Here is a 27,565-nt window from a genome sequence, read left to right as displayed (position 1 = left end):
GTGCCACAGCGGTCCCCGTATCATGCGTTCACCCCTTCGCACTTATCGCCGGTACATTCCACCTAATCTCCGGGCTCATAAAGTCCACAAATCGCCGAATGATTACGGGCTGAGGGCAAATGAGCGGAAGGAACGCGTCTGCGAAGACCGAGAGAACGCGGGGAACGAGCAAGACGCGCCAAAGGGGTTCGCCGACAACGGCGGCGGCGCACAAGTTAAGTAGTACGGAATCTACGTGCAACAATTACGAACCATTTAATTAGAGGCGAAGGATTCCCATACCGCGCTCTGCAAGTGAGCGTAGCGATCTCACCTGCTCGGGCTGTCACGTTGCTGCCGGGGAGAATTAGACGGTCGGCGTACTCTATCTGCGGTCGCTGAGGGCTGACTGGAATGAGAAAATTAGCAGAGATTAATCCGCCGTATGCCGGATCGCTCGGCTATATGCGCGCGGATCGTCCCGGAAACCGCCGGATGTTCCTCCCACTGCGATTGTCTTACGAAAAAAAGAGAGAGAGAGAGAAAAAAAAACAGATACAAGATGAAACTCGGGAACCGACGCGGATAATCCGCTCTTTGTCGCGCAGGCAGCAAATTTACACGAACGCGACAAAACATCGAAATAATTCGAATTGTCAGCCATTATGAATATTAACGCGCACGGCCGCAGTGTGGAACAACGATTGCCGCGCGGGGATTAAAAAAGAGGAAAAGAGAGAAAGAAAGCGCACGACGGGGATTCTCTTGTCCGCTCCCTCCCTTCCCTCGGTTCCATTTTCACGGCGCGCCGCAACAAATCCTGTTGTTTCATTGGCAACTGTGTCGCAGGATTATCGGGCGATTGTAACATCGAAAGAGAGTCATTCGGGCGGTTTTACAAAGGTAATCGGAGTATATCCGGGCGTAATGTACGATTCCCCGGACGGAAGACGATAATCCGCCATGATTTCGCCGACGGAAAACACGACGACGTCATGTATGGCGCAGTGCGACTCGACACGATTCGAGCGGCAATGACAAGAGGCGCGCGCGCGGATTCCGCAATTATTTATTGAGTTAGGCGAGTTATTGCACGCCGCGCAGCAATCACGTCGGCGTTTCATCAAGCGCGCCGGACCACGAGCTTTCCATATCAATTGTCTCGATAACTATTAGCAAGAAAATAAGCCAGCTCGGGGCTGAATGCGATCCAGGGTTTCTCAGCCCCGTGAATTACGCGGTGATTATCGAGCCGCTGAGCGAGGCAGCGATGTAAACAGCCGATATTAGCCCGGTATCCTTCCTTGAACGGTTCGCTCGGAATATCTAGCGGTGAATCGGGGACCGCGATGAAACGGGATGCGCGAGTCTCCCTCTTGCGAAATAATTAACGAGGAGCCCGCGTCGCTGGGAATTCGCTCTTACCTCTGACGACCAGCCTCGCCGGTTCGGATGCTAACGCGTCCTGCGTCGTGAAATCACTCGCGGTCACCTGGCACTGCCAGAGCCCGTCGTCGAACTCGAGCGTGGCGGATCGCACCCATAACGAGCAGTCGCCGATGTCCGGCGAGCCCACCCACTCGTATTTCTTCAGGTGCATGCCTATCGGCTAAACAGAGAGAATTGTGCGAATTATTGTGCTGGGACTTTTCAATCGCTCGAACTACACAGACTCGCGTTATTCAGCTGATTATTGTCGCACGGGAAGAAATCTCAGTTCGCGTGATCAAGTGGGTATCGGAGTAACTAAAGTTCTTTCTATCAGACTGAAGAGAGCCTATTTCTCTCTCCTTCGTCTTCTTCAAGGCTCCTAGCCGTAAAATTAACATGACATGCGATCCATCCATTTGGACCTGTTGCCTTTCTCATGCTTCTGTCACGTTGATTTTCAAGCTGTTTATTGGTTTCTCGAGCAACAACCAAATGTACGGAGTATTTTAAAAGTGCGTTAAATCGCTCACAAATGTCACTCCGTGGATATATCTTTTTTATCTGAACGCATACCGCAGGAATTCTGGGCACGGATTTTCTCGCTTCTGACGTCACGAAACGATCTAACCGCGATGAGTACACAGGAGCCTTAATATTTTAATTTCTTATCCTCTTAAAAGTACAAACTGATCAACTGTCAGAGTTCACATAATGATTTCACAGCCGCAAGCGTCACACGCGTGAAGCAAGCCGACTGACGCGGCAACGCGACGGCCAATCGGCATCCCAGGATGATTTTAATCATTTCGAGTATCGACTTTTCATGCCGTTTTTAGAATTTGTCCACTGCAAATTTAAGATCCGCACTAATTGTCGCCACTTAAAGTTATCTCGAGTGAGATACTCAGATCTGAATTCAGAGTTAGGTCTGAATTTTCCGCTTAAATCATATTTACAAGTGTGTGTCGTAAAATTCAACTGAAAAACTCAGATCTAACTCTATACGGGACTAAACGTTGTTATTATTACTTACATATGTAATTTGGCCGAAACTCTTTTCACGCGTTTCTTGCCGTTTGGATCGCGTATTAAATCAACACGCGCGTTGCAATTATTGATTATTGTCATCGTGATTACTGATGACGCGCATCTCGAATTACATTTATTTACTTACTGTATTTCTGATAATTCGATCACACTTCCGTGCAATCAACGAGAATCAACGCGATGTACTAACAGAAGAAATCCGCGTTTTTCCACGCGGATTAAAACGTCGTGAGCGGATGACCACGTCCATTTCTCATTCACGCGAATCCTCGCATAAGTTTTTCTCTCCCTCCTTCGATAAAACGACGGAAGAGTGATACGAACGGAAATAAAATGTTATCGCATTTCAGCGAAGACATTCCGATCGAGCACACGGCCTGAACGACCATCATTCAATCACCGGTTGGACACCGCTTAAAACAACGTAAAGTAATAAAAATGGGAGAGCGAGTAGTTTTCCAAATTTCAACTTCGATCCATCCCGCTGTTCTTTCGACGTAGATTCGCGACAGATTGCTGCACATATATTATAAAGGACACGTCACGGGGAATTTACGGCACGGTCCGAACGCGGCCGTTTGTCGCGGCGGGAGCGCGAGCGCGCGTATTGAAAACACCGGTGCCGCGAGATTAATAGGGGAAATTTTCGCCGACGAATTTCCCACACAGCGGTCCACACACGTCAGCATCTTTTCGGTCGTTTAATCGGCCCCGTCGATCGCCCCGGCGCGCTTCTCGTTACCGGAATCCTCTCACTGCGCGCGCCCGGTCATCCTCCGGCCAGCCTTCCTCCGAAGCCGTCTATTGCACCGTGCGCTTCCTCCGAAATGAATCATCGGCTTCCGCCGTCGAAGCTGCTCGACTCTTCTTTCGCGCGGATTAATTCTCGCTGCCGCCAGGAAAGTGCGGCCTTAGCAAGTCTCGCAGTCATAATGTGGCCGTAATTCAGCGATCGATTCTGCATAGAGGTGCTCTTTAGTCCTCATCTCCTCACCCCCTCCTTCGCTCCTCTTTGCGTCGTCTTAAAATCTTTTTGTTTTTTCCCTCTTGTTCCTCCTCATCCGTCTCTTCCTCCTTCTCCACGCTTTTTCGCGAAAATTTCATTGAAAATCGTTCTGGTTATTCAATCGGTTGCGCGTATTGTTTCCCTTTTTTTTTTTCACGAGGTTTTAAACGGTGTGCCGTTTCTCCATTTGCAAAAATCGATTTTGTTCCACCATTGCGAACATTTGCACTGTTTATGATTAGATTCCTCGCATCGAGACTTCGCGGCATTCGCGTTCGCAATGTTCCATTTGTCTCGATGATGATTCGATTTCCCTCTCTGTGATTCTCCCGGTTCTCTCGCGCGATACTTTATAGTGACGGCAATTATATGCCGCGTATATAGCCGCCGTATCGGACCGGGCTCGGGCTGGGGTCTGTCCGTATGTTTGCGGTAGCTCCGTTAAAACGCGCGGCGAAAAAACTCAGCCGCTTAAAGGTATTAGCCGGTTAACGAGTTACCGTAATCCACCGATGGTCCACTGTCTTGAATTAGCGACGTCGCTTACGCCCTATTGCTAATGAAGATACCCGGGGTCCGCGTCGCAAATTGCTTCGTAGTTTTGATTAAATTATCCCGATCCGCGGGAGGCACTGAAAACGCACTACAAAGACCGCTCTTTCGCTCACGATATTCCGCGTATCCTCCAGCGAAATTCGCCGGGAAGCTATACCTCGTTACATAATTCTAATCGTAAACGAAATAAACCCGGCGGAGATAAATCGTTTAACCTAAGCGCAATTAATTCCCTCGAAAACTTCCAGTTCTCCCGACGGCTACCGCTCCTCCCCCAGATGTCTGTTTTCCCTAAAAGGGCGACAGATAAAAGATAGCCCATTAGGGGCGCATGTGGCTGTCCGATGGTCCAAAATACCCACCGCCTCACTCCGTCCGGAGGACGGACGTGCCGCCACTTTTCCAGAACGGGGGAGGCAGCGTTCTCCCGCTCGTGATCCACTCGATCCGGGAATCCGGTGTGCCGGGTTCGTTTTACGAAGGAGGAATTCTCGCGACGGTCGCTTTCGAAACGGACAAGTGCTTAACTTCGGGTTCCTCCGGGGACGCAATGAGAGCTCCGTTAGCTACGATAGGACGCCGTCGCGCGACTATATTAGTAATGAGCGGAGCCGTGTTCCCTGCGGAATGCGCAGTTTATCACCCGGTGGCAGACACAATAATACAATGGGAAATCCAGGCGAAGATTATTCGCGCGTAGACGAAGAGCGCGGGATACGCGCCCTCAGGACAAGAAGAATAATGAGTTTGCTTGCGCGCGCGCGCGCGCGTTCGCGGCTGTTGGGGTGAAACGCGACATCTAGTGTACTATCAGCGGGAATTAGCGTCTTAGGTCATTGTCGGGTTAATATCTCACGTCGTATCGTCCTCGAATTACCGTCCTCCTTTCCATTCCCCCGGTGTTGCTAAATGTCCACGAACGTGAGGCTCTCTCGCAACCCCTCAGAGCTGTCCCGGGGAAGTATTGTCAAAACGCGCGAAACTTCGACGGTTATATTACGATATTATTATCGTAATATCATTACGCGAATGATTGCTGTAAAAATTCTAAGGAAGCTGTCTCTTTTTTATTCAAAGCACGGGAATAATAGTCTTCGCGGAAGAATGCTTTTCATACGGGTCAGGTGAGAGGATAGAGAAAAATATGCATGAGAATTATCCGTGTTTGAGATTAAAATAATCTCAAATAAGGAAATTTTTATTGGAATGTAATAAGAGAAAATGAAATGTAATGGATGCGCGAATGGGTATTGAAAGAAATTCAAAAATATAATATTCGCTGGTATGAAAATACAATGCGCATACCGGGAGAAACAAGTGAAGTTGAACCAGCGAGATTTTGTTTGAACCGGTGCTTTGTAATTATTTGCACTTTCGAGGTGATTTTTAAGAGCTACTTTTTCCCCCTGCCTCTTCCGCCCGTCCGCCTACCTATCAACGATTGCGATTTGGTCGGCAACTGCATCAACGCGTAATTGATTAAGTAGGCGCAATATTTTTTTTCTGAACGAGCATGGCCGTCGACTTTGCCGATCCAACCGCTTTTCTTCTCAGTGCAGCAAAGAGAGGGAGAGGGATATGAAGAAAAAGAGTACTGATCCGCGAGGCTTTATTTTGCTTGGCAAGAGGTTCGCGCGTGTGTGTGTCATTCCTTCCTGAATGCACCGCGGCGGGAACCCCGTGGAACTTATACACGACCGGCCGTGCGCTACACCCCCGGAACTTCCGACACGCTTCACGGCCCATGTCCGTGAAGAGGCGCCCGCATACTAACTTTTTCGATACTCCGAGGAACCAACCCGGGCCGCCGCAAATCAGCCCAACGACTTTTCAAACGCGAAACCGCCGCCCCCGTAGAGCTTCACGTAGAACAAGCCGTGCGAGGCACTTTTCGAATGCGCAATGAGAAAGAGAGAGCCCCTACCCCGCACATTTCCGATGACGTCCGCGAATACGCCGAATACGATCCCGCAAAATTTCCCCTCTCGCGAGCACACAAGAAGAATTCGAGCGGCGTCTTCGCGCAACGAATTCCCGACAACTTTTCGGCGCCCGGTGGAACGGGCTGGATATACGTCGTCGGGGGATGCCCCGACTCCGTCGAGTTCACGGCGAGACCACAGCGGGATTTCCGAGGCTGAAGGCTTTCGGAAGGTCGGGGGAAGAGGGACAGAGGCTGGCAGGGAAGGCCGGGAACGGCCGCCGCAATGGTTTTGCACCATCGGTCTACGTCCTACGATCTATTTCGTTGCTCTCGAAGAGATTGCCATTGCGTCCGCATTACTCTGGGGCTCTCTCGTGTTATCGGGGCCTTTGGCCCAGGGGTATGTACCCTGCCCGTTTGTCGTGGCCCGTGCGCTCCGTCTACGTGTATATGGGTGTGCGTGTGTACCGTCCACGTGCACACATCTACGTGGTGGAGAGCCGTGGCTGTGCGCGGGGGCGACGACGAGGGTGGGCAGGGGTGTGTCTGCGGGTGCATTACGCTGATTGCTGGTCGCGACCTCTCCGGAGAACACAGAACGGCGAAGAGGGTGGTGAAACGGGGCTCGAGAGAAAGGGGGGAAGTGGACGGGGGCGAAGACGGCCGTGAAACGGCGAGGGGAAAGAAAAGGGAATAAGGACTCTTCCACCCTCGCCGGTAAATAAGCGAACGGCGCTCCCGGCGCGCGTGCGCACAACTTTTAATCCTTTCAATGAAAGACGGCGACTCCTCTCGCTCTTCTCTCTCTCTTTCTTATTCTCTCTTGAGGCAGCGCGGACAGTTTTCTTCTCACGAATGTTTCCGTTTCTTTCCCTCTTTCCTTCTTTTTTTCTTTTCTTTCAATTCTCTTGTGCTTCGCGGCAAGAAGAGTGGACCGTCGATGAGGTTGACCAGCGACTCGATTCGTTTACGCGATGACTACACGTATTTACGGAGATTGAAGACCGACGAAGTAAACGCGAAAGACCACGTGTTGTTTGTCAATCTTAGAATGGATGCTGAGGTTGGACACTGTCCCGGTGAAATTTTAAATTTCTCGGTGTTTTATCAAGGGAAGCTTGGCAGCTTTGGGCGCGCTCATTTTCATGCAAAGTTATGTATTACTGAAGCATGTCGTCATCGTGGCTTGTGTAACTCTATTATTGTTACTACTAACTTTATTTACGAAAATTCATCCCCTTGGTACAGTGCTATTACATAATGTTTATATATAAAGAGCGACAAGAAATAAATTAAAAAATGCATAAAGGTAAAAGCCATAGTATAAGATGCAGCATAGCATAAGAAGAAAAAAAAGGTGGATAAATCCTCCTTTATCTTAATTACAAAAGCAAAAGTAAAGTGCATGACTGTACAACAAAAGAAAAAAGAAAAACATCACGAGATTAAATTTAGGTCGCTAATAATAGCAGTTTTAAAAGAGGATAATGTCATGTGATGAAGATCGATGTTATCGTTAAGATCATTAGCAAACAAGGAGAAGCGATATAACGGTGCTCATCGACCATAAAGCGTGCGGCGGCGCTATCCAATATGAAGGGGTAGAAAATATCTAAGAGGTTTGTCAAGAATGTTAAATTTAATTAAGCCTAAAATATATCAAGACAATTAATTAGGCCTTTCGGTATCTTAAATAAGAAAAGTAAGTTCGCAATAGTGCCTTTATAGTTCTTCTTATTTCGAGAGTTAACAGACTCAATTTAGTGGATAAAAGTAAGTAATCGTGGTAGAAAATCGGCATTGGCTTATATCCAGATAAAAACTTTCTTAGATCCGTCTGAAAAACGATTTTTTACGCGCTCAATGAAAACCGGTAAGTAACAGTTTTGGAAATCTTTACAATAACGAAACACAAAACCTGATTTTTTATACGCCAAGGCCAAATCAAGTAAATATGTTTATAAAAAGTGAAATTGGCACAAAAGAGTATACCAAAGTCTCGAGTAAAATCCAATGACGAAAGAGGACTTTTGTGATGGAAAGTCGGGGTGGTCGACTAGCCTATGTCCGAATATGCAAATCTTTTCAATATTGCTCATAACTCCCTCAGAGCTAATTTAAATAGACTCTTATTGTGAAAAGTAGTCACAATTTAGATCACAATTTGCTCTCCCTCGTTTTTCTTGTTCGGTGGTTCTTTTAATTGATTGCATTTTATGTATTTACGCGGTTCATGCAAGTGACGTGATCTATGTATCATTGCGTCAAAGGGAAGTTTTTTCCCGTTTATGAATAATAACAATAATAATAATAAGATCATGTACCCATTCTGGGGTTGACAACTCTCACGACATTTTACGTCGCTCGATCACGGATGCATATTCAAAGCGCACGAGATGTTCCGCAATGCGCGGGTAACGGTCACATTTGCGCCGTGTCATCGCCGCTGAATGACTCGTGTCACCCGGGTTTCCCGAAAAGAACTCGCGGAGTGCGTTAAGGTGACAAACTGACATATCATCTCCTCGGAGACGTTCGCTTCGCAAATCGCTACATCACCTTCGGAATCAGAAGTCGCGCGTCTCAAGGGGGCTCTCCTTTCGACGACGGAGGTCATCTCGGGCGCTTCGACGCGTAAAGCGGATGCGCCGCATCCGGCGCAATGTCGCAGAAAGTGCAAACAATGCCGGGCGCGCACAGGATGAACGTGAGCGGAAACGACACGGCGGGATCCAGGGTACCACGGGGCACGGCGGCATCGTAAACAAGAGCTGGGATACCTCGCGGGGAGAGAAAATTATCTCGCTCGTTATTTACATCTTTCATAAATATTCACTTTCGCGGGAGAAAGTCAAGCCGGAAGGAAGCTGCGGGGTACGGGAACGGACCAAGCGGAGCGGCGGGAGAGAAAAGCCAGGGGAGAAGAGGATATTTGGTTGAGGAAGTAACGAGAAACCGCACGGGGCATAAATCTCTGGGCTTTCGGAGGCGATCTCGTTTCAGGATCACCCACTGCGAAAAGCCTCCGTCGCTGTCTGAGATAGTAATGCGATATTCAAGTCTCCCAGGCTGTCCTGGTCCTCCGCCGTCCCCTCCCCCCGTAGTCCTCTTCGCCCGGCGGAATCTGGGCTGAAGAACATCGGACGATATTTGCATTGTTGTTTCTGGCACAAGCGGGATCCGTGGAATATTTCGGAGGTGGAGGGACTCCCTTCCACCTTCTTCCTCGTTCCTCCCGCTCGTCCGAGAAGATCATTTGCTTCTGAAGCGTTCCGGCGGCACTCGGAAAAAATCGAGATCACTTATGACGCGGTGGAAGCGAGCCTGGGCGCTCGACCCTGTCGGTTCTTTGCGCAGGGATATTTTCAGTGTCCCAATGTTCAGCTCTAATATTGCCTAAGCTAACCTGGTAACGTCTGTTTGTCTTCATGTTGCTCACTTGTACGTTGTTTCCTCGGCAGTCATCCGGTTTGCCAGGCGGCCGAGATCTTTCGCGAAGGCATAGTTGTTTCGAATTATCTTTCGTCGAAATTTGCGTTTCATGCAAATATCGAGCGTGTTTCGTATCATTCATGCACGGTAAACAATTTTGCGCAAATAACGGCTAGCTGAAGGGCCCTTTTTGCATTATTTTAATGTGGGAATATGTTAAAAAGTACACAAATACATGTTAATCTAATATATTCGCCTTGTTAACATGTTACTTTTTAATATGTTCACCTTGTTAAAGTAACAATAAACATTTCAGTGGACCGTTATTTGCAGATAATTTTTTACTATCTAGCAGCGACCACGCGAGAAGTTGAATAAGACAGTGCGGTGGCGAAATCCTGTATCGTTTCCGTTGTCGGTTTGAATTCGCGGCCTTTGAAAATATCGCGTGCTCTGCGTCGGATAACGCGGAGGCATCGAACGTGCGCCGAGTATTTTCTTAGTGTGTTATCAAATATTCAACAGCGAAAGTTATTCGCATCTCGCGAAGAATTGTTTTCACCGAAGTTGTCGGCGGGTACATTCTAGCTCGATCGATGCGTGACATTTAAGATGGTCGAAAATTTAGAATATCCCGCAACTACCGATTATTGTTCGTTTTAACGCGATATTGTATCTGACGGAAACAGTTTCATGCTACATCATAATCCACTCACGGATTCTCCTATTTTAAAGGGATATTTGAAAACTTTTCCAGCAAAATACAGACATCTTCCTACAAAGTTTACGTCCTATCGACTGCGCCGAATTATAAAGGCTTTTACACAGTGAAAGCATGCGCGAAAATGAATTGGGGCGTTACGCAATGTGTGACGAAAGCGATAAAAAATTAAAAAATCGGCATCTCTAACTGTCAGTTGGCATAAATATTTATGTGATATACTGCAGATTGTACATACATAGAAAAAAGTATTACATTCAAGTAAATAATTATTCCAACACTCCCTTAGTAAATTTTTATTTGGATTAAGCAAATATTATTTGAATAGCATTTTTTTCTACATTCAAGTAATATATATATATATAATATATATATTCAAGTAATATATATATATATATATATATTTATTTATTTATTTACTTGATCCAAGTAAAATTTACTTAATCCAAGTAAAAATTTGCTAAGGAGTATTGAAGTAATTATTTACTAGAATCTAGCACTTTTTTTCTTCTGTGTATCAACGCTCTAATCAGGATAATTTCAAAGAGAATACTTTTATATCTTTTCAAATTTAGAAATTTAATCCAAAGGTTATGAAAGGTTATGAAAAATTTATAAAAACATTTTTACGTATCTCAGTTAAATTTTTCGTTATATATGATAAAATAATACACATTCATCGCATTCACATTTATATTGTACTTACATTTGCACAAAATCTATATGTAAAAGAAATATAAAAAAGGGTAACATGATCGTGCCAGTGTTTCTATAAAATTATATTTTGAGGATCGCCTTTACGTCATCGACACTTATCAAATTCGTCGTAGACTTTGGCATAACAATAATTAATAATTAATCGAAGGAACATAAAATTTCGCGCGTATTAAAAAGACCATTTCAAATTAAAGTTAAACATTCACTCTTGTGATTTCGAATGGTGGTATTTTCACTTCCGCTTCCGGTGTGTTTGCGCTCGTCTGAAGTGAGACTTCAGAAAATTTTGAGAGTATATACATTAAAAAAAAATATATATTAAGTAGATATATGTTGTTCGAAGTATCCGAATTGGAGGGGGGACGTGCAAATTCGCGATACTCGGGCGAATAGAGGTAATCTAGCCGGGGCGATCTCGGCTGCGGCGAGAAACAGCCGACAGGCGTGAAGGAGGGCCGAAAACACTGAATATCGAGAGCTCGCGAAACGACGCCGGCGAATTAGCATATTTCCAGGCGCGCGGACTTTATTATATTATGACGTATTTGCATACAGCGGCGATGGGCATTTTTTTCTCCACGTCGCTCATTAAGTATGCCGGAATAACAAATACCGCGTGCGCTACTTCCGGGAAAATTCGCTCCTCCTCGCGCAAAAATTCGCGCTCGCGCGAATTTCATCTCGCGAGACTGCGGCGTGAGGAAACATTATTAATTTTCGGACGCACGGCGCATTATTGACAACTACCGATTTATGCATAACTGAGGGATCGGCGCGAGGGAGAAATCGTTGTTCGCGCGCGCATTCTCGGCAGGCGAGAAAATTGCCGGCTTATTCCGAACCGTCGCGCGATACCTCATTTCGGCTTACCGCGACGCGAGATTGAAAAATTACCGGCTGTACTCTCAGTGGTACATAAATCTTAATGAAAAACCTGTCTCGCGCGAATATCGGGAACAGCGAGCCCGTTCCAAAGACGCGATCCGATAATGGAGATAAATCTAAAAACGAACGGGAGAAAAAATGTATTTGCCGCTGCGCGCACGGATCGCCACCACGTGTCCCCCCATTTCTTATCCTGCAGTTCAACCGGCGAAGCCTCGCGAGAAATTGCCGGCTATTCCTGTCGCATAGTGGGCGAAATTTAAAAAAAAGAAGAAGTGCTTTTCGCTTGTGAAAATCAGAAAAAAATTATTTTATATTTGTGTATTACCGTTGCGATCAATAAATGTCGTGTTAGTTTAAATGTTGTGACGAAAATCAGTTTAAACGTTGTGTCAAGAATTTGATAATCAGTTTTATATACATATATTTCAAAGTTTGCTTTGTACGGTTGTTAGAAAGTGAGACATAGTGATTAATTTGGAATTTCAGTATGTCCGCAAAGTATATTTTTCAAATCTATTTATTTACTTAGTATTCTTGGTGTCTGATTTTATATCCGTTTGATATCCTGGAGAAAGTAATCTTTATATGATTTTAATATGAGTTAACCTAGCCGTAAGTCAATCTAGAAATACACGTGTGTAATGCTAAAATTAGTTTTGTTGTTCTATTTCATATACTATTAATATTTTTTCGAAAGTCAAAATGCCACTTTTTCGCAGAGAGCTGTATGAATTTCTGCACGATAAAGGAGCTGCAGAAGCTAATAGAACAAAATCAAGAGATTTTTAAAGACTTATCTAAGTGATAAATTCAAGATTAATGATAAATGCAAGGAAGCGATTCTAATCGAAATGAAATACATAATGATTAATACAAAATGTATTACAAAATTCATTATTATTATTAATTATAACATATTCAGCACATTTTTCATTGTTTTCTTAACTAGTACTTTGTTCTTCAGACTTCCTTAAATTTTCTTTAAATTTCGCTCGTTGTGCCTCGTCGCGACTTCGTACCAAATTCGAGTTCGCAAGTGCAAAGTAATATCTTCCGGTAGAGAGGTCGTCCCGTTTCGCTGATATTTCCAAGACACGTTCGAAATTGAACAAGAAGAAAAAAAGTAAAAGTAGAAGCGCTGAGAATTGTCCAAGAAAACTAGTTAAATTCGCAAACGAGTCGGCATTGAGGAAATAATAATGAAAGGGGATAGATAGTTTTAAGCGGAGCTTAATTGTTCGCTGAACACGGAAAATTACTCCGGGCTCGCGACGGTATCTCGCGCTGTCGATTATCGCTGTCGATATCGATGTAGAATTACCGAAGCTCCGTATAATCGAAATATATCGGTACGCGAGAAACGCGCCTGAGCCACTCGGGATGCCAGAGGGTGATGTATTAAGCGTACATTTTCCCTAATCCAGATGTCATTAAAACAGATTATCTACATGAATTAATATGCAAATTAGTTCACGCGTCGCCGGGGCACGTACACGTGCCCGTGCTCGCGTACGTATGTACGCGTATATACGTATACGCACGCGTATGTGTGTGCGCGTGTCTGTGAAAGTTATAACGGCGGATTGTGTGTTACGCGTTATAATACGTTACATGCTTCCAGCGAGCGGCCCTGCGCCGGCTTCATATCCCAATTAAAAAATTAAACAAGCGAGCGCTGTGAGCGCGAGATATCAGCGTGATATTACGTAACGTGCGCGCAATTACGGGGTGTCTCCGTAGGTGCGAAACATTAAGAAGAAGCCGCACGCGTGCAATTTCGCGGATTCGCCGCGCGCGTCTTCGTGAATGCGTATACGCGAATATGTATACGTGTGTAACAAAGCGCTCGTAGAATTTCATTTCAAAGCGCAATCAAGAACAAAGCTAAATTCCGTCGTGAAATAATTCCCGGAGGTATACGACGCGACGCGACCCCGACAAAGGCGGCGAGAGAGAGAGAGAGCGGCAGGGAGAGCGCGTCTCGCGTATATCGCCGCCGATATTTTCTCTAATCCAGATGTCACCGGTGCCAGCTTACCTTCGCAAATTAATATGCAAATTAATGTACGCGCCGCGCGCGCGCACCACCCCTGCCGTGCGCGTTCGCTCGCGTCGCGCTGTTTGTGCCCGTAAGTGTGCGCGATGCGAGTTCCGGTATATTGCGGCCGGCGCGGCCTCTTCAAGGGTATTTAGTTCACGAGACTTTCCACGACGAACGTCCACAATGGGCTGCGCACACAGCCCGCCGAAAGATGCGAAATGATAAATTTCCAAAGCCACGAGAGAAACAGAGAGAGAGAGAGAGAAAGGGGGGAAGAGCGACCACTCGAGTGCCCCTTATCCGTCCACTTCGCCGCGAGTTACGCCCTGCGCTCAATGTAGTCGCCCCTCTTTTGTTTGGCCCTCGAGCCCTCGTGAAAACCGACGACGAGGACGACGATGAGAGCAAGGACGAACGAGCCTTTTCTCTCTCTCATCGGCCTTTGCCACCACGGTTTCATTATTAACACGCGGACACCGCACGGAATATCCCCGCCGGTCCTCCCCCTTCTTCCTCCCCCTCCACCCCACTCGCCGGCTTTCAAGAGGGACAATCGACCACGTCGACTTTTCCGAGACTGACAATCGGCGTTCGCGATTATTCGCGCCGCGTTTAACCCTTTGTGGCGCGGTGTGTGGTTACCGGCAGTAGCCGGCAGGAAGTACCGTCGATTTAATCGCGGCAGCCCGCCGTCCATTGAGCGTGAACGGCCGCGTAGCTAATTTAATTATGTTTAATTGCCGGCACTTTTAATCCCCGCGAGTCGGCTTCCTCGCGCATTGACTTTTTCGCCGGCTGAACACACCCCCTCCTTCATCCGCCCACCAACCCCCGATTGAAACATTATCGTTTGATCCGATATGGTACGCGCCAGTCTGGAGCGCTGGGACCTTTTTACCGCGAATTCCCGGAGATTTTGATATCCCGCGTGCGCGTCGCTGCCGGGAACGTTAACCGGCACAAACGGCACGAATCTCGCGAGCCACGAAGGTTCCGGGCGATTTTTCCCGGCGCGCATTTTGCACTCGCCGACGTTATCGAGCCTCCCATCCTCGTCGCCTCGGCCTTCGGGCGAACAATTATTAACGTCGATTTTTCCACGACGATTACGCAGTGCGCGTTTATGCAGCACGCGAATTTAATCGCTATTAATATCATATTGTTTCGTCATTACCGACGGCGCGTTTTTTATACCGCTGACTAATTGGATCACACGCGAGAACGATTCTGCGGCCGGGTGTTTTCTGTAATAATTACAAAAGCGATACGCATTTACTTTCGCAAACATTACCCACGGTCCGGCGACAGTTGTATCAAACATCCGCGGTAAACAGCGGCCAGGTGAAAACTGCAACACCACCGAGGTCGGCCGGAGCCAGGTGAAAACTGCAACGCGCTATCGCCGGTGCGAACGATCGTTTTCCAATTGCCGGGATTCCCGAATATCCCGCTTCGTGTGTCTCTCTCTCTCTCTCTCTCTCTCTCTCTCTCTCTCTCTCTTTTTTTTATACCAGAACAACACAAACACGCGTTACGCCGCGCGCTATTTAGGCCATTATTATTGCGCGAAAAATCTCAGTTCGTTAAATGAGCATCAGACTAAAAAAAGTTCTCTATCGGGCGAAAAATATATTTCTCTCTTCTTCTTTTATATTGCATTAATTTCGCATTTTCTTTAACGGATGAAATCATGAAGCAAATTCTCGAACTGACGACGCAAATTGATGAACTGTCAGAATTCAATAATTGCGTGCAATAATTTGACGATCGCAAACGACACACGCGAAGCAAGCCGCGACGCAGAAACGCGATAGACAATTAGCATTGGGAAAAAGCAATGATAGATTTGAAAAACAACGATTTCGCTCATTTCGACTTAACAGAATTTTTTTTAGAGAGGAATTTGATTCGTATGATAATACTCGTGCAAGAAAACTGACCTTAATTATCCTCGGATGAAGCCGACTTACCGATTTCCCGTAGCTCGAGTTGGATTACTCGTGACATACAGTAACTTTGTTCTAAGCGGGCGGGAGCGATTCGGGACAGGAAACATCGGTTGGAATTAATTGGAATGTATTAATTGGAATTAATTGGAATGTATAAAATAAAGTTTTACCGGTACACCTTTCTTCCCACTTTCTCTCTTTCTCCCCTTCCTTTCTCTCTTTCTCTCTCTTTCTCCCTCTGTCTCCCTGAGTGGGAAAAAATTTCGCCGGAAAATCCCTGTGATTTGTTATCCAGCCGGCAGCATCGATTTAGTAGCTCTCCCGCGCGACTTCCACTCGTTTTCCCAAAGATAAAATTCAAATTAAACGATCGTCATTACAGGACGATGGATGACGTCTAATTGTGAGAAAGCACGGCGCGGCTGTATACCGAATACTCCAATCGAAGGAAGCTCGTTACTCGTCCCGCTCGCCTTGTCTCACGGCCAGTTCGAGTCGCGGATTTTCCCGCCCCGTTTCGGCCACTATTCTCCGACGTGCGCGACAGCTTTTTTTTCTGTCGACTCGTCGTGCGGCTTTTCATTCCTCGGCAACGCGAGGTTCGTTTCTTTTTTCCTCCGAGGCGTCGTAACGACTTCAATTTAGAGCGCGCTTCGCAGTCCGTCCACGCGGTGCGGACGGTCGTCCCTTCTTCGAAGCTCGTCCGCCCGTCCATCCGTCGGCTCTTCCTTTCTCACTTTCTTCCTTCCTTCCTTCCTTCCTTCCTTCTTTGCCGACTTTACGCGCTGCATAAACGTTGCGCTAGCGAAACTTACGGCCGTCTTCGCGGAGAGGAAGAGAAGGACTGAGAAGAAAGAAAGGAAGGGAAAAACCGCCGGAAGAAAGCCGTGAAAGCCGCGTTTAGCTTTAGACTTACCGTAATAAGATCACGCTGCGTTAAATCTTCGCGCGAGGCGAACGGACTACTTCGTACTCGGTTGCGCTTCTCATGGTGGAAACTTTTAACTTCGACGAGATTAACGTCCACCGACAGCGCACGCCGCTGTACGCGTGCGTGAGAGATGTACTACGTGACAACGGATGTGCGAGTCGTTCGCCGGGGTGAGGGGGGAGCTTTGCGGAGATTGACGAAATTTCACGACGCTGCTAGTCGACTAACGCTAAGACGCGCTAACTCTTTAACAAAGTTACCGGTTGTTTAAACAATTACGCGAGATTTATGAAGGGGAGCGGGTTAAACACGCATTTTCATTATAAAATATTAATCTCTCAAGAAGCTTCGTGCCGTATTTCGTAAGTGGTGCAACAAGAAGGCCTTTCATAAATTTACCGTTTATCAAGCAAAATTACGTTTCTCCAAACGTTTATTTCACTTATCCAAATAATAAATGTTAATTCGAAACGAAGCTGAGGTAAATCTATGTGCACAATATTAGAAAAATGAATATATATTTTTTATTTTTCTTATCAATGCTATATTTATGCATCAGTTGATCTAATAGAGATATACAGAAAGAGATGTATAAATATTTGAATATGCGCATATATACACGTATAACTCGAATATTATTACAGATGATAAACTTTCTACTATTATATTTTCAAAACGAAACGATCAATAATAATTCTGAAATTCATCTCCAATATCTGTATAGTAATCTTTAATATCACGATTGTTATCTAATCTTATATACAAATATATTATGTTAGAAGAAATTTGTTATATGATGAGAATTCTATATGATTGCACATACTAGTTTATAGTCAAATATTTCGGGAACGATATGGTAAAGATTATTAAAATTTCTATTATGAGTTGTTAGTTTGACTAACTTTTGTATCATGTATATATTATATATTTATCTTATATTTAGTCAAACACTCGAACCTTCTTAAAACGCTACGAGAGAGAAATCGGAGAAGGAGGGTTGGTGGACTCTACAAAAGAGGGCACGCCAAAAATAAATATACTCTCCGCTTCCGTTTGTACATTTTATAAAATTGTAACTTCATCAAATCGTCGAGTGTCTTACCGAAGAGAAAAAAATACTTTCTTCATCTCTCTCTCTCTCTTTCTTATCTCCCGTTTTCCCGCCGCAAATTCTTTCCTTATATTTCCCTCGGTTTACGGATAACGAAATAAAAAGAGAGAGACAGTCCAATTTTCAGGATTCGACTTTATCCCAGCGCGCACGATTAGAGTCGGGAAACATCGCGCGGCGATAGCAGCGGCGTTTCGAGGCTTTGCATAAAACGCCGCGAGCATGCCAATCAAGGGCCCAGCTTCCGCGCCTACCTTCGTGCTTTTTCCTTCCGAGTATCGTACACATGCTCGTGCTCGCGTGAGGATGTGTACCTCCCCCCTCCTCTCTGGCAGCGAGGATGATGTTGCGCGCATCATCCCGTGTTTTCACGGTTTCCGGCCCGTCTCATCTCCAATCAAGCGCCAGACGGACAAATATATATCCGGCGGGTTCGACGTACGTACGTGGCGCGCATCGGCAAGATTCATCCGCGTCCGCGATACCCACGGATAGCAACGAAGCGCACAGGTAGAGCCAGAGGGGGGAGGGGAGGTATATATCGATACAAGTTGGCGGCTGCACCCTCACCGCCGGAAGGAAGGAAATGTATCGCGGATTTACGCGACCGCTAACGTGGATACATCGCGGCCCGTAGAGCGTGTTATTCTCTATTACGCCCGTCTATAGACCGTACCGTGCCGCATCCTACCATACCGTGGATCGTACCGTGGTGGTACGTACGTGTTCGCGTACAAATCGCCACCGTAATAATTCAGGCCGCCCGATGCAGCCGGCGACGTGACCGACGCGGCCAACACGAAGAGAGAGAGAGAGAGAGGGAGAGAGGGGAGAGTGTGAGTCGGTTTTCGGCGACTCGAAACGACGGAAGTTCGGCCCGTTCGTTTCCGAGTCCTTTGTCGCCGGCGATTTAATTGAAATTTTAACTTCTCATACGCGCGCGGCACCGGCGAACTTGCGGGCGTATTTGCGTTTTCGCGAGCGCCGGCGCGTCGTGAAATATCGCCGCGCGCGCTCCGTTATCGCGCGCGGCGCGCTCGCGAATTTATCATGCGAGAAAACGCGTTACCGCCAGATTCCAGCTGATCAAGCGAACGAAGGGCCGCGCGTAAATCGTCCCTTTGTGACTTTATGGGGCCGCGACGTCGCAGTAAACTATGTATCCCTATAAATCGCCATGGCGGAGGCTACGAATTAACGATATACGCCGAGTTTAACGGCGCCCCCCCCCCCTCTCTCTCCATCTCACCTTTTGTGTGACGCATTGTAAATGTTCCCCGCAAACACCCTTACACGCGCAGGTGTGATGTACGCTCGTGCGCGAGCATAAGTAAATTTCACGCGGCAAGCGGAAGAGAAAATTCCGAAGGTTCCGTTACTTCAGTGAATAACTCGCGCTAATCCTCTCATCGCGATGTTCAACGATACTTGTGCTATTTGGACGTTAGCTATGGAAGTAGCGAGGAAACGCTCCTTCGGTAGAATTATCATATTAACCCAGTTTTGTTACAAGGGCTTTGCTCGGCTGGGCGTTTAAATAGCGTAATTGAAATCCTCCCTCATGAGGTGGGACAGTGCAACAATTTCTCGATGGTGAAGTTAACGATCATCATAAAACCGTGGGAGCAACGATGACTGCAGACTCGATCGCCGCTAGAAAATAATTAAGGCGGTAATGGCATAAAGTGAGCGTTTAAGAATTCGTTGAAACTATGTGTAGATTTAAATATGACCGAATTATTGGTGCAATTAGAAAATGATCGGCCATGAAAGCCGAGATATTCTGAAAATCACACTTTTTATACGTGTTCCTCGAGGTTCTAATTTTAACTTCGATTTTTAATTTCTTTTATGTCACGCTTGGGATTTTAATGAAAATCTTATCGTGATATTAAGGACTAAAATAGAGACATTATACAAAAATGTCGGAATTATTAACCATTCTTTTTTTTTTTAATGCAGGTGTAAAGTGATATAAAGGTGAAATAAATATATAAGAACATAATTTTGCTTAATAAATATTAAATTGATAAGTGATCTCTTCCATGAAAATGCGGCATTTGTCAGCGCTACTACTACCTTAAGGAACGATCATCGATTATAATATTGAAAAATTATTGATCCTGAAAAATTACATCGTCCGACTTTCTCTGAGGGCTTCTACTTCTTCCTCAGTCCTTCGCTTGAGACAGATTTAACGAAAAAATAAAATAAATTCTCGACTCTTCAAGTCGTTTTTACCGATGTAACTTTATATTTATAAAGTGTACAGAACGCGAACTTCACCGTTTTGCCAAACATTTCGAGCAGTACTTCGCACTTCCGTTTCCGGACTGGTTCCGCCTGCCCGGGCGAACCGATCGTGAGAAAAGAAATCGTTAAGCAAGAATAAACGACAATAACAATGGACAATAGAGTGGACGAAAATTATCTGCGCCGCGCCGGTTGAAACTTAGTCGGCGAACAATGTCGCGGAGTTTCGCGGAAGTTTGAGGCCGGGTTTCCTCTTCTCTTTGGACCTCCCACGAAGCGGGCGAATGAACGAACGAACGAACGAGCGAACGTTTATCGTCGAGCGTCCTGTAACGTCCACTTCCGGCCAGGACAAACTTATCTGAAAGTTTACGCGCGCTCGTACGGCGAACGGAGAAAAGTCGATTGCCGCAGGCTTAGAGGAGCGGGAGTGATGAAATGTTCTGAGTTACGATACAGCACACATACATCTGCGCACACACACGTATACAAGTGGCAGCTTCTTCTGCCAAGTCGAATGTTGTTCGTAGTGTTTTTCAATTTTCGCAATCGCACCTAGCGAGAGCGCATTGCTCGTCGCTCTCGTATCGTTGCGAGCTTCCGGCTGCCCTCAGCGCGCTAAAACAAAATTTCACTCTGTACTCCACGCAAAAGTATACGCAGGGGCGCCGCTTCCTATCGGCCCGAACTCATTTCTTTTTCACGACTCGCTCGCGAACAGTACGGATTCGTACGTGAATGACGAGAGAAGGGAGAGGTAAGAATTTTACGCGAGCAGGAGCGTACCACCTCGTCGACGTTCCGGCATGTAAGATCGTTTCTCGCGTTCTCTATCTACTGAAGTATAAACGACGAGCTAAATTTTCAACCTCCTCGTTCAGTTAGCCGCTCTCGTGAATTCGGAGCGAACACGGCGCCAAGTATGCCTCGACTTCGATAAGTGACGAACGTAAATTCATCGAACTCATCACGATTATTGCGATCCTTTAATAAGTGAGAATGCAGCAGCCCCTGGGGCGGCTGTTCTTTGGGAAACAATAGAAACAATTTCTCTCATCGTGCAATTATTCATAATAAAAGTGTTGTGTCAAAAACGGTCCATCCAAATTTTACGTTATTTTTTAACTCGGAGAATATATTAATTTAATATTATATTTGTATGCTTTTCAATCCACGTTAAGGTAACAAAATTTCAGTGCGCCGTTTTTAACACAAAATTATTTACTTTGACCAGTCAAAAAGCTTGGTTCGGCTTTGTGAGCCAAATTCTTTTGTCTTTTATTGAATTACTTAAAAGTGAATTCTGACGATAGCATTCGGGGAAAAGAAATTATTCATTAACCGAACAATCGCTGTCTCTAGATCGCCTTTATCGTCGAAGATGGCTGATTTGGTTCTGTAAAATTAATACTCCGAAATGCGAATACGTTCGTTTCTGCTTGGTAGACAAACGCGGACAATCGATTCCAATACGTAATTTAAAAAAAACACAATATGCTCAGTGCACTCAGTGGTGCTCAGTATGTTTTCACATGCGTAGTATGTTTTCTTACGTTCGTTTTTTTAACAATTCTTTTTTGCTTGAATAAATAAAATAAAGAATTCTGGACGGGCAAATGTGGATAAATCGCGGACAATCGCGCATTCCGCTTAGAAATTAAAGAAAATCCCTCATCGGGGGACGTCAAAATTTGTCCAATTTTTTCTAACTTTTTTTTTGCGAAATGGACAAAAATAATTTTCTTAGAGACAAATGTGGACAAACGAATGACGCGTGAGTTTGATAAAAAATTCGCATTCCCAAGTGCTAACTTCACGAACTCACAACTTTTTCGTCTTCGATGATAAATCGAGCCGGACTTTTTGACTGACCCAATACATTCTCCGCATGATCCCGTTTGGAAACTATCGTAGTAGTTCGATAGAGAAGCAACCATTTACCTTCTGATCCTTCTGCCAAATGCATTGTCCTCTCTTCCCAAGGACCCGACACACCAGCTTCGCGTCCTGGCCGGGATTCACCTCGGTATACTGCGGCATCTCTTCGAACTGCTGGATGCCACGGCACACTGCAAGCAATAACACGGGAGCGAATGAGACTCCATACGCCATTATAACACGTGTAATTCGCGGACGGTTATTAAAAATACACGCGCGAGTGCGTTGCACTGCGCGCGCTTTGTTTCCATTTATTCCGCGCGTCGTCGCTCTACTGATTAATCGAAGAAACGTTCGTTCCGTATCTCTCCGCGCGGAAAGGTGGAAAGGAAGGAGAAGAAGGGAGAAACGGCGGGGAAAAAAAATGAGAGAGGAATTTCGTTTTTCCGGCCGATCCGGGAGTCCAGATAGATAGATAGATAGATAGATAGAGAGAGAGAGAGAGAGAGAGAGAGAGAGAGAGAGAGAGAGAGAGAGAGAGAGGTGACGGGATATAGGGACGGTTTGGCTAGGCATTAAAGGCGGGCTGCAACCTCGTTAAAGTTGTTATTTAATTCGCAACTTCGTAAACTCATTTAACTCGGCCCGCGCTAAGCTACGATCTTCAGTTTTCACCTTTTAAGTTTGTCGATAAATTGTATTTAGCGCTTAATCGAATGACGGCAGACGCGACAGCGCTGACTTCGATGCGACGATGCACGCGGACTTGTATATATTCGCCGGCATTAATCGCGTCTCGTTAGTCGACGTTAATTATTTCTTCGTCGCTCCGAGCGAGTTCTATGGATGAGCGGAATTAAATCGGATTCTAGCGTGTCTACATGCGATATAAATCGCTTTGAATTATGCAGCTCGGAAATAATCACGAAGTTTGCGTGGATAAATTATGAACTATATCGATTCTGTAGTGTGAAAATTTTAGTGCACCTGCTATTCGAAAAATTGGAAAAGTGGCGCGCATGTACAGAGAATGAAACACTCGCGGCTACGTAGTCCTGAAAATTCGGCCGAACATTTAAACTTAACGCCCATTATTTTATTTACTTCACTTATATAACGGGAAGTTCCTAATTTTTCCTCTTCATAAATATAAACAAAGTGCGTAAGTTTTAAAGACAGAGGGAGAGGTAGAGTTGTTTTAAAATATTTTTAAAACATTAGTAAGAATCGCTTAAGAATTTTATGCTTTGCGCAAAGCTGTCGGATAAGGGACAGAGAACGTGATTATAATTCCGAATGAAGTTAATATGTGTGCGTATGAAAATTAAACTACTGAAAAGAACACTAACGCGGAGAATTAGCCATAAATATGTCAATTTTGTGCCGGGGAAAATGTGATACGCGGACGCGTTGTCGCTTTGCGCGGGATCCGGTGAAAATTTCAGGATCGCAACGTACGCTTTTTGTCGGATTGCAGCGTTAAAAATTCAATTTTTCACCGGCGCGGAGATGATTAATAAAACGCGCTGCCGCGTCGTACGCGGCTCGCGGAAATAACTTTGCAAAATTAACAGCGCGCGCATGCAGCTCGCGGTTCGACGAGCACTGCAACAGTATTTACAAACGCGAAAGAAAAACAGCTCTCCCCGTTTAATAATGTCGTTATATTTCGCAACATTTTCATGCCTTGTGTGATAAATCCACTAAAACTAAAGTACGATTATAAGAAACACATCAATTTCCACCTGTCCGTCCAAGATTTATTCATCCACGACGTTAACTTACCCCTTAATGCTGTTTGCCAATCAGAGATCGCGTGGAAAAATATATTCACAAACCTCATGATAATTTTTCATGTTTCTATCTTCGTCACAAAATCGAGAAAAACTTGAGAAGGAAAAGTGTGGATCGTAAAAACTCTCCGGTGATGACTAATGTTAGAAATTATACTCGAAGCTTCGAATTTCTGAACTTCCAAAGCATTATATTTGAATAATTTGAACAATTTGAAACGTTAAAATTTCAACATTCAGATATTCGAATATTCGAAACTTCAAGAAAGTAGTACGTGTATTCGTTTTGCAGACATAGAAAATAGTATTTACTAAAAGTGTAATTTTTTCTTGCATTGCGTCATGCTGTTATATATAATGATAAAATTTGCACCTAATTTAAAATAGAGTTAACGAGATTTGTTGTTTATTATTGTTTCTTTCTTCATTCACTTTGTTTTAAACTAGACAAGTACAAATCTCAGAATTAAACTAAAAACATTTACCCAAACAACATGTATATCTAAAAAACGTCTTTTAGAGGCCTTGTTATCTAAAAGATGTCTTTATCAAGTCTTAAAACGCCTTAATGTTATCTGGGTTAAACCGATACTCTTTAATTATACAGTATATTATTACATTCTCCAAAATTAGTTTTATTAACAGTCACGACATTTTGAATCGTCAAATAGGAAACGTCGAATAATTCAAAGCGTCGGATAATTCGACTTCGAACTTCGTCGTCAAATGTTGAGTTATATCGAAGTTTCGAAACTTCGAATATGTAGTACTATTCCCAATGATAACAATAAAAAAAATATACAGTACGACAGTAAAAAATTTTTATGGAACCGCTTCAAGGTACTTGTCTACACAGCTTCTTATCGGCAAAAATGTTTTTCCTCTCTTTCTGGACCGTTGTAACGAATGAAATTTGTTCCGCCACCGACAACGGTCTCTCGCAAGGGATTCCCGACTTCGCGAAAGGAGACGCAAATCTATTTACGGGATTATCACTCCGGAGTAACGAACGCGACGTCGAGCTGCTAGATAGTTATCAGAGTTCGGAGCCACCTGCGAATCCTCTACGATTCATTATAATATCTCACCTCAAACCTCGATTAAACCGAAATGGAAGCTCCCGATTGCGTGGAGTTTAATTATGAATGCGTCGCGTAATCGTCGCGTGGTGGCGGCTAGGAAGACGACAACGACGACATCAGGCGTCATCGGCGCAAGGAGGCGGCCCGGCTGACAGAAGTGCGACGCGACTCGAGAAAATGACGGCGAATAAGGCAAAACTCAAGGATCCCGGCAACAGGTTCCGTAAAGTAAATTCGAGGCTTGGCACCTCTCGCCCGCCCGTCCGCCCGCACACGCTCCGGTCGTTAATTGTGTTTGTACGTCGGAGGCGACGAGCTGTACTTCGCGGGCGAGCGCGTCGTGCAAATACACTTGGACCGAAATTGCAGCGCTTTCTATCTGCAATAATAATTACGACTGCAGTCTCGAGCGAAGTCAAACAGATACGGACAAATTACCGCGGCGTCGGCGGGAACGAATTGAAATCGTTTTTGCGCGAAAACGTTCGAGGAGTATCGCTTTTTTTTTTTCTCGTTGGCGAAAACCGTATAACTATTATAGATACGTAGACAGATTGATCGGTTGATTAAAGCGTTTCCCGTTTCTTTTTTTTTTTTAACGTGTATGTTATGAAGAATGAAACAGGAAACTGCATTGTTTCCGCATCTGAACTGTTCTGTATTTTTCAACGTTTCAGTTCTTTCTTTTTTGGAACATGAATGTTCTAAAAAAACAGGAAACACTTGATAAACGTTCAAAGACGCAGAACAGTTTGGACGTAGAAACAAAAGTGTCCTACCAACGGAATTGGTCAACAGTGTCGTAATTCGAATGATTCGATTAAATAGCAATACTGTTGAAACTAACACTCGAGTTATTAAAACAACATATGATGTATTAGTTTCATTGGTATTTAATCGACGAGATTTTATCCAATTACGGCGCCGTTAACCAATTCTGTTGGTACAGCAGTATTTTCGCCCCCGTGATATGAAAAATTGAAACGGTGAGGAACGGATGAACGGAAATGTGAAACACGGAGGTTAAATGGCACGTTTAGTATAGAATCGTAATGAGAAGTACAAAGAAGAAGTGAAAGAAGAGATACAAGAAGTTGACGCGAGCCTTAGTAGTTGCGTGTTCTATTTGATCGCGCGGCGGGAGGGGAGCGAGAATCGGTATTGTAAAGCTCATTCGCGAGCCACGCGAAAAATTCGAGGGAACCTCCTCAGGATTTCAACGCGAGCTTTAATAACGCGCGCGATTTAATTAATTCTCTAATTAATGCGTTCAATTTCTAAAGGGAGACGAAGAAGGGAGAAAAAAGGGGAGAGAATAGGAGAGGGGGGATTATATGGAGAAGGTGTTATATGGAACGGGCATATTTTCGCTGACGTAAAAAGAACGATAGAGATACGCCCGTGGAAAGATGTATCATAAATTCTTGCAGTATGTCAGGGTATAATGTACTGCAACTCCGAACGCGGGTAACTAACTTTGCTCGCGTTGCAGAATACATCTCATTTTTGCGGAAATAGAGTGCGTCCGTACCCGCGCGCCCGCACGGTCTAATAAATTCATTTTTCAAAAATTAAGGTAGGCGGTAGGTGGGTAGGTAGGTAGGAACAGATGTAATATGACGTTAAAAAATCGTAGCGATGAAACGCATTCTGTGTGTATACACGGGAAAACCCAGGTTTCGCACTTTAATAACGTATTTCTAATAGCGTCGCTCTTTCAGCAGTGCTAATGTTGCAGCTTCTTCTTTACGGAGGTTCTCTAGTCTTGAGAACCCGATTGAAAGATACATTCGGGAATTTCCTAGAAAATATTTCTGTGGGATATTTCTCTAACGCTACAAGCTTTCAAAGATATATATAAAAAAAATCAATTTTTGAATTCTCAAGACCAGAAAATCCCCTTAACGCCATGTCGACCGATTGCGAGGGAACTCGTTTAGCCGAGCCGTTGACATATCGCGCTTTAAAAAGAAAAAAAAAATTAAAACGTTCCGGAGGCAGTTGCGAATTCGATATTGATAAATTAAACATAAATCGAATCGTTCATTTTTATTCAAACGCCTGCGTCCGGAGGGAAAAGAAATAATAACTCGCGGAACGGAGTTTAAATAACGCTGAAAACGGCGGATCCGCGATGTATTAATATTCAATAGCGCCAAAATATCCTCTTTCGCCGCATTTCCTCCTATATTATATATGCATTGCCCCATATAATGATGATATTATTTATTAATTCGCGCAATACCTCTCGACCCCGCTCTCCCGCCAATCGTTCGTCCTCACTTCGCCCCACGTGCGCAGATTGTTAATCGCCGAGCAACAACAAAAGGTAAACAGATTCGCTAATTCGACGGACACTTTTGAAGCCACTTGGCACAAACGCGCGAGTTTAGGCGATCGCCTCTACCACGCTCGATTCGTTAATTTCGTTTGCAATTCCACGTCGGGCGACGCGAACGCGACCTCGATCGCTCGATCCTCAAACGCACCTCCCCGTCCAGAGGATGGAAAAAAGTTTCGCTGGCGCCGCAAATTTGCTTCGCTCGCGCGACCGATATTCGCGGCGACGAGCGAGAGAGAGAGAGAGAGGACGGAAAAACAGTGGTTTCGCCCGCCAGACGGACGCCGAAGGATCTAAAAACACGGCTGCTCTTTCCTGTCTGCGTTCCGCGCGTTATTTATTTCAGTCGGGTGCGACTCCGCGCTGTTTTGCTAAATAAACGTAACTTAATAGACGGAATAAGTCCCGTGGATAATTTCCGTTCGTATGTTCCTTGCGGCGATCCTCTCCGCCCAGGGACGACGCAGAGCGAGGGAGGGGGGGGGG

At 45.1% G+C, this 27,565-nt stretch overlaps 1 protein-coding gene across 1 annotated transcript in view; it reads right to left on the bottom strand.

Annotated features, from left to right (window-relative positions):
• LOC106746499 (hemicentin-1-like) overlaps nucleotides 1-27,565 on the bottom strand; it is a 246,767-nt gene that overhangs the window by 38,287 nt on the left and 180,915 nt on the right. Inside the window, exons 2-4 of the mRNA XM_014623150.1 lie at nucleotides 21,927-22,054; nucleotides 1,405-1,588; nucleotides 253-388 (exon numbers count right to left, since the gene is read on the bottom strand). Coding sequence (XP_014478636.1) covers nucleotides 253-388; nucleotides 1,405-1,588; nucleotides 21,927-22,054 — 448 coding nt within the window. The remainder of the gene's footprint in view (nucleotides 1-252; nucleotides 389-1,404; nucleotides 1,589-21,926; nucleotides 22,055-27,565) is intronic.

The sequence above is a fragment of the Dinoponera quadriceps genome, unplaced genomic scaffold, assembly GCF_001313825.1.
Source record: "Dinoponera quadriceps isolate SergipeBrazil2010 unplaced genomic scaffold, ASM131382v1 scaffold1850, whole genome shotgun sequence".
In the NCBI taxonomy this organism is placed as follows: domain Eukaryota; kingdom Metazoa; phylum Arthropoda; class Insecta; order Hymenoptera; family Formicidae; genus Dinoponera; species Dinoponera quadriceps.
This window is presented reverse-complemented; position numbering and strand designations above follow the sequence as displayed.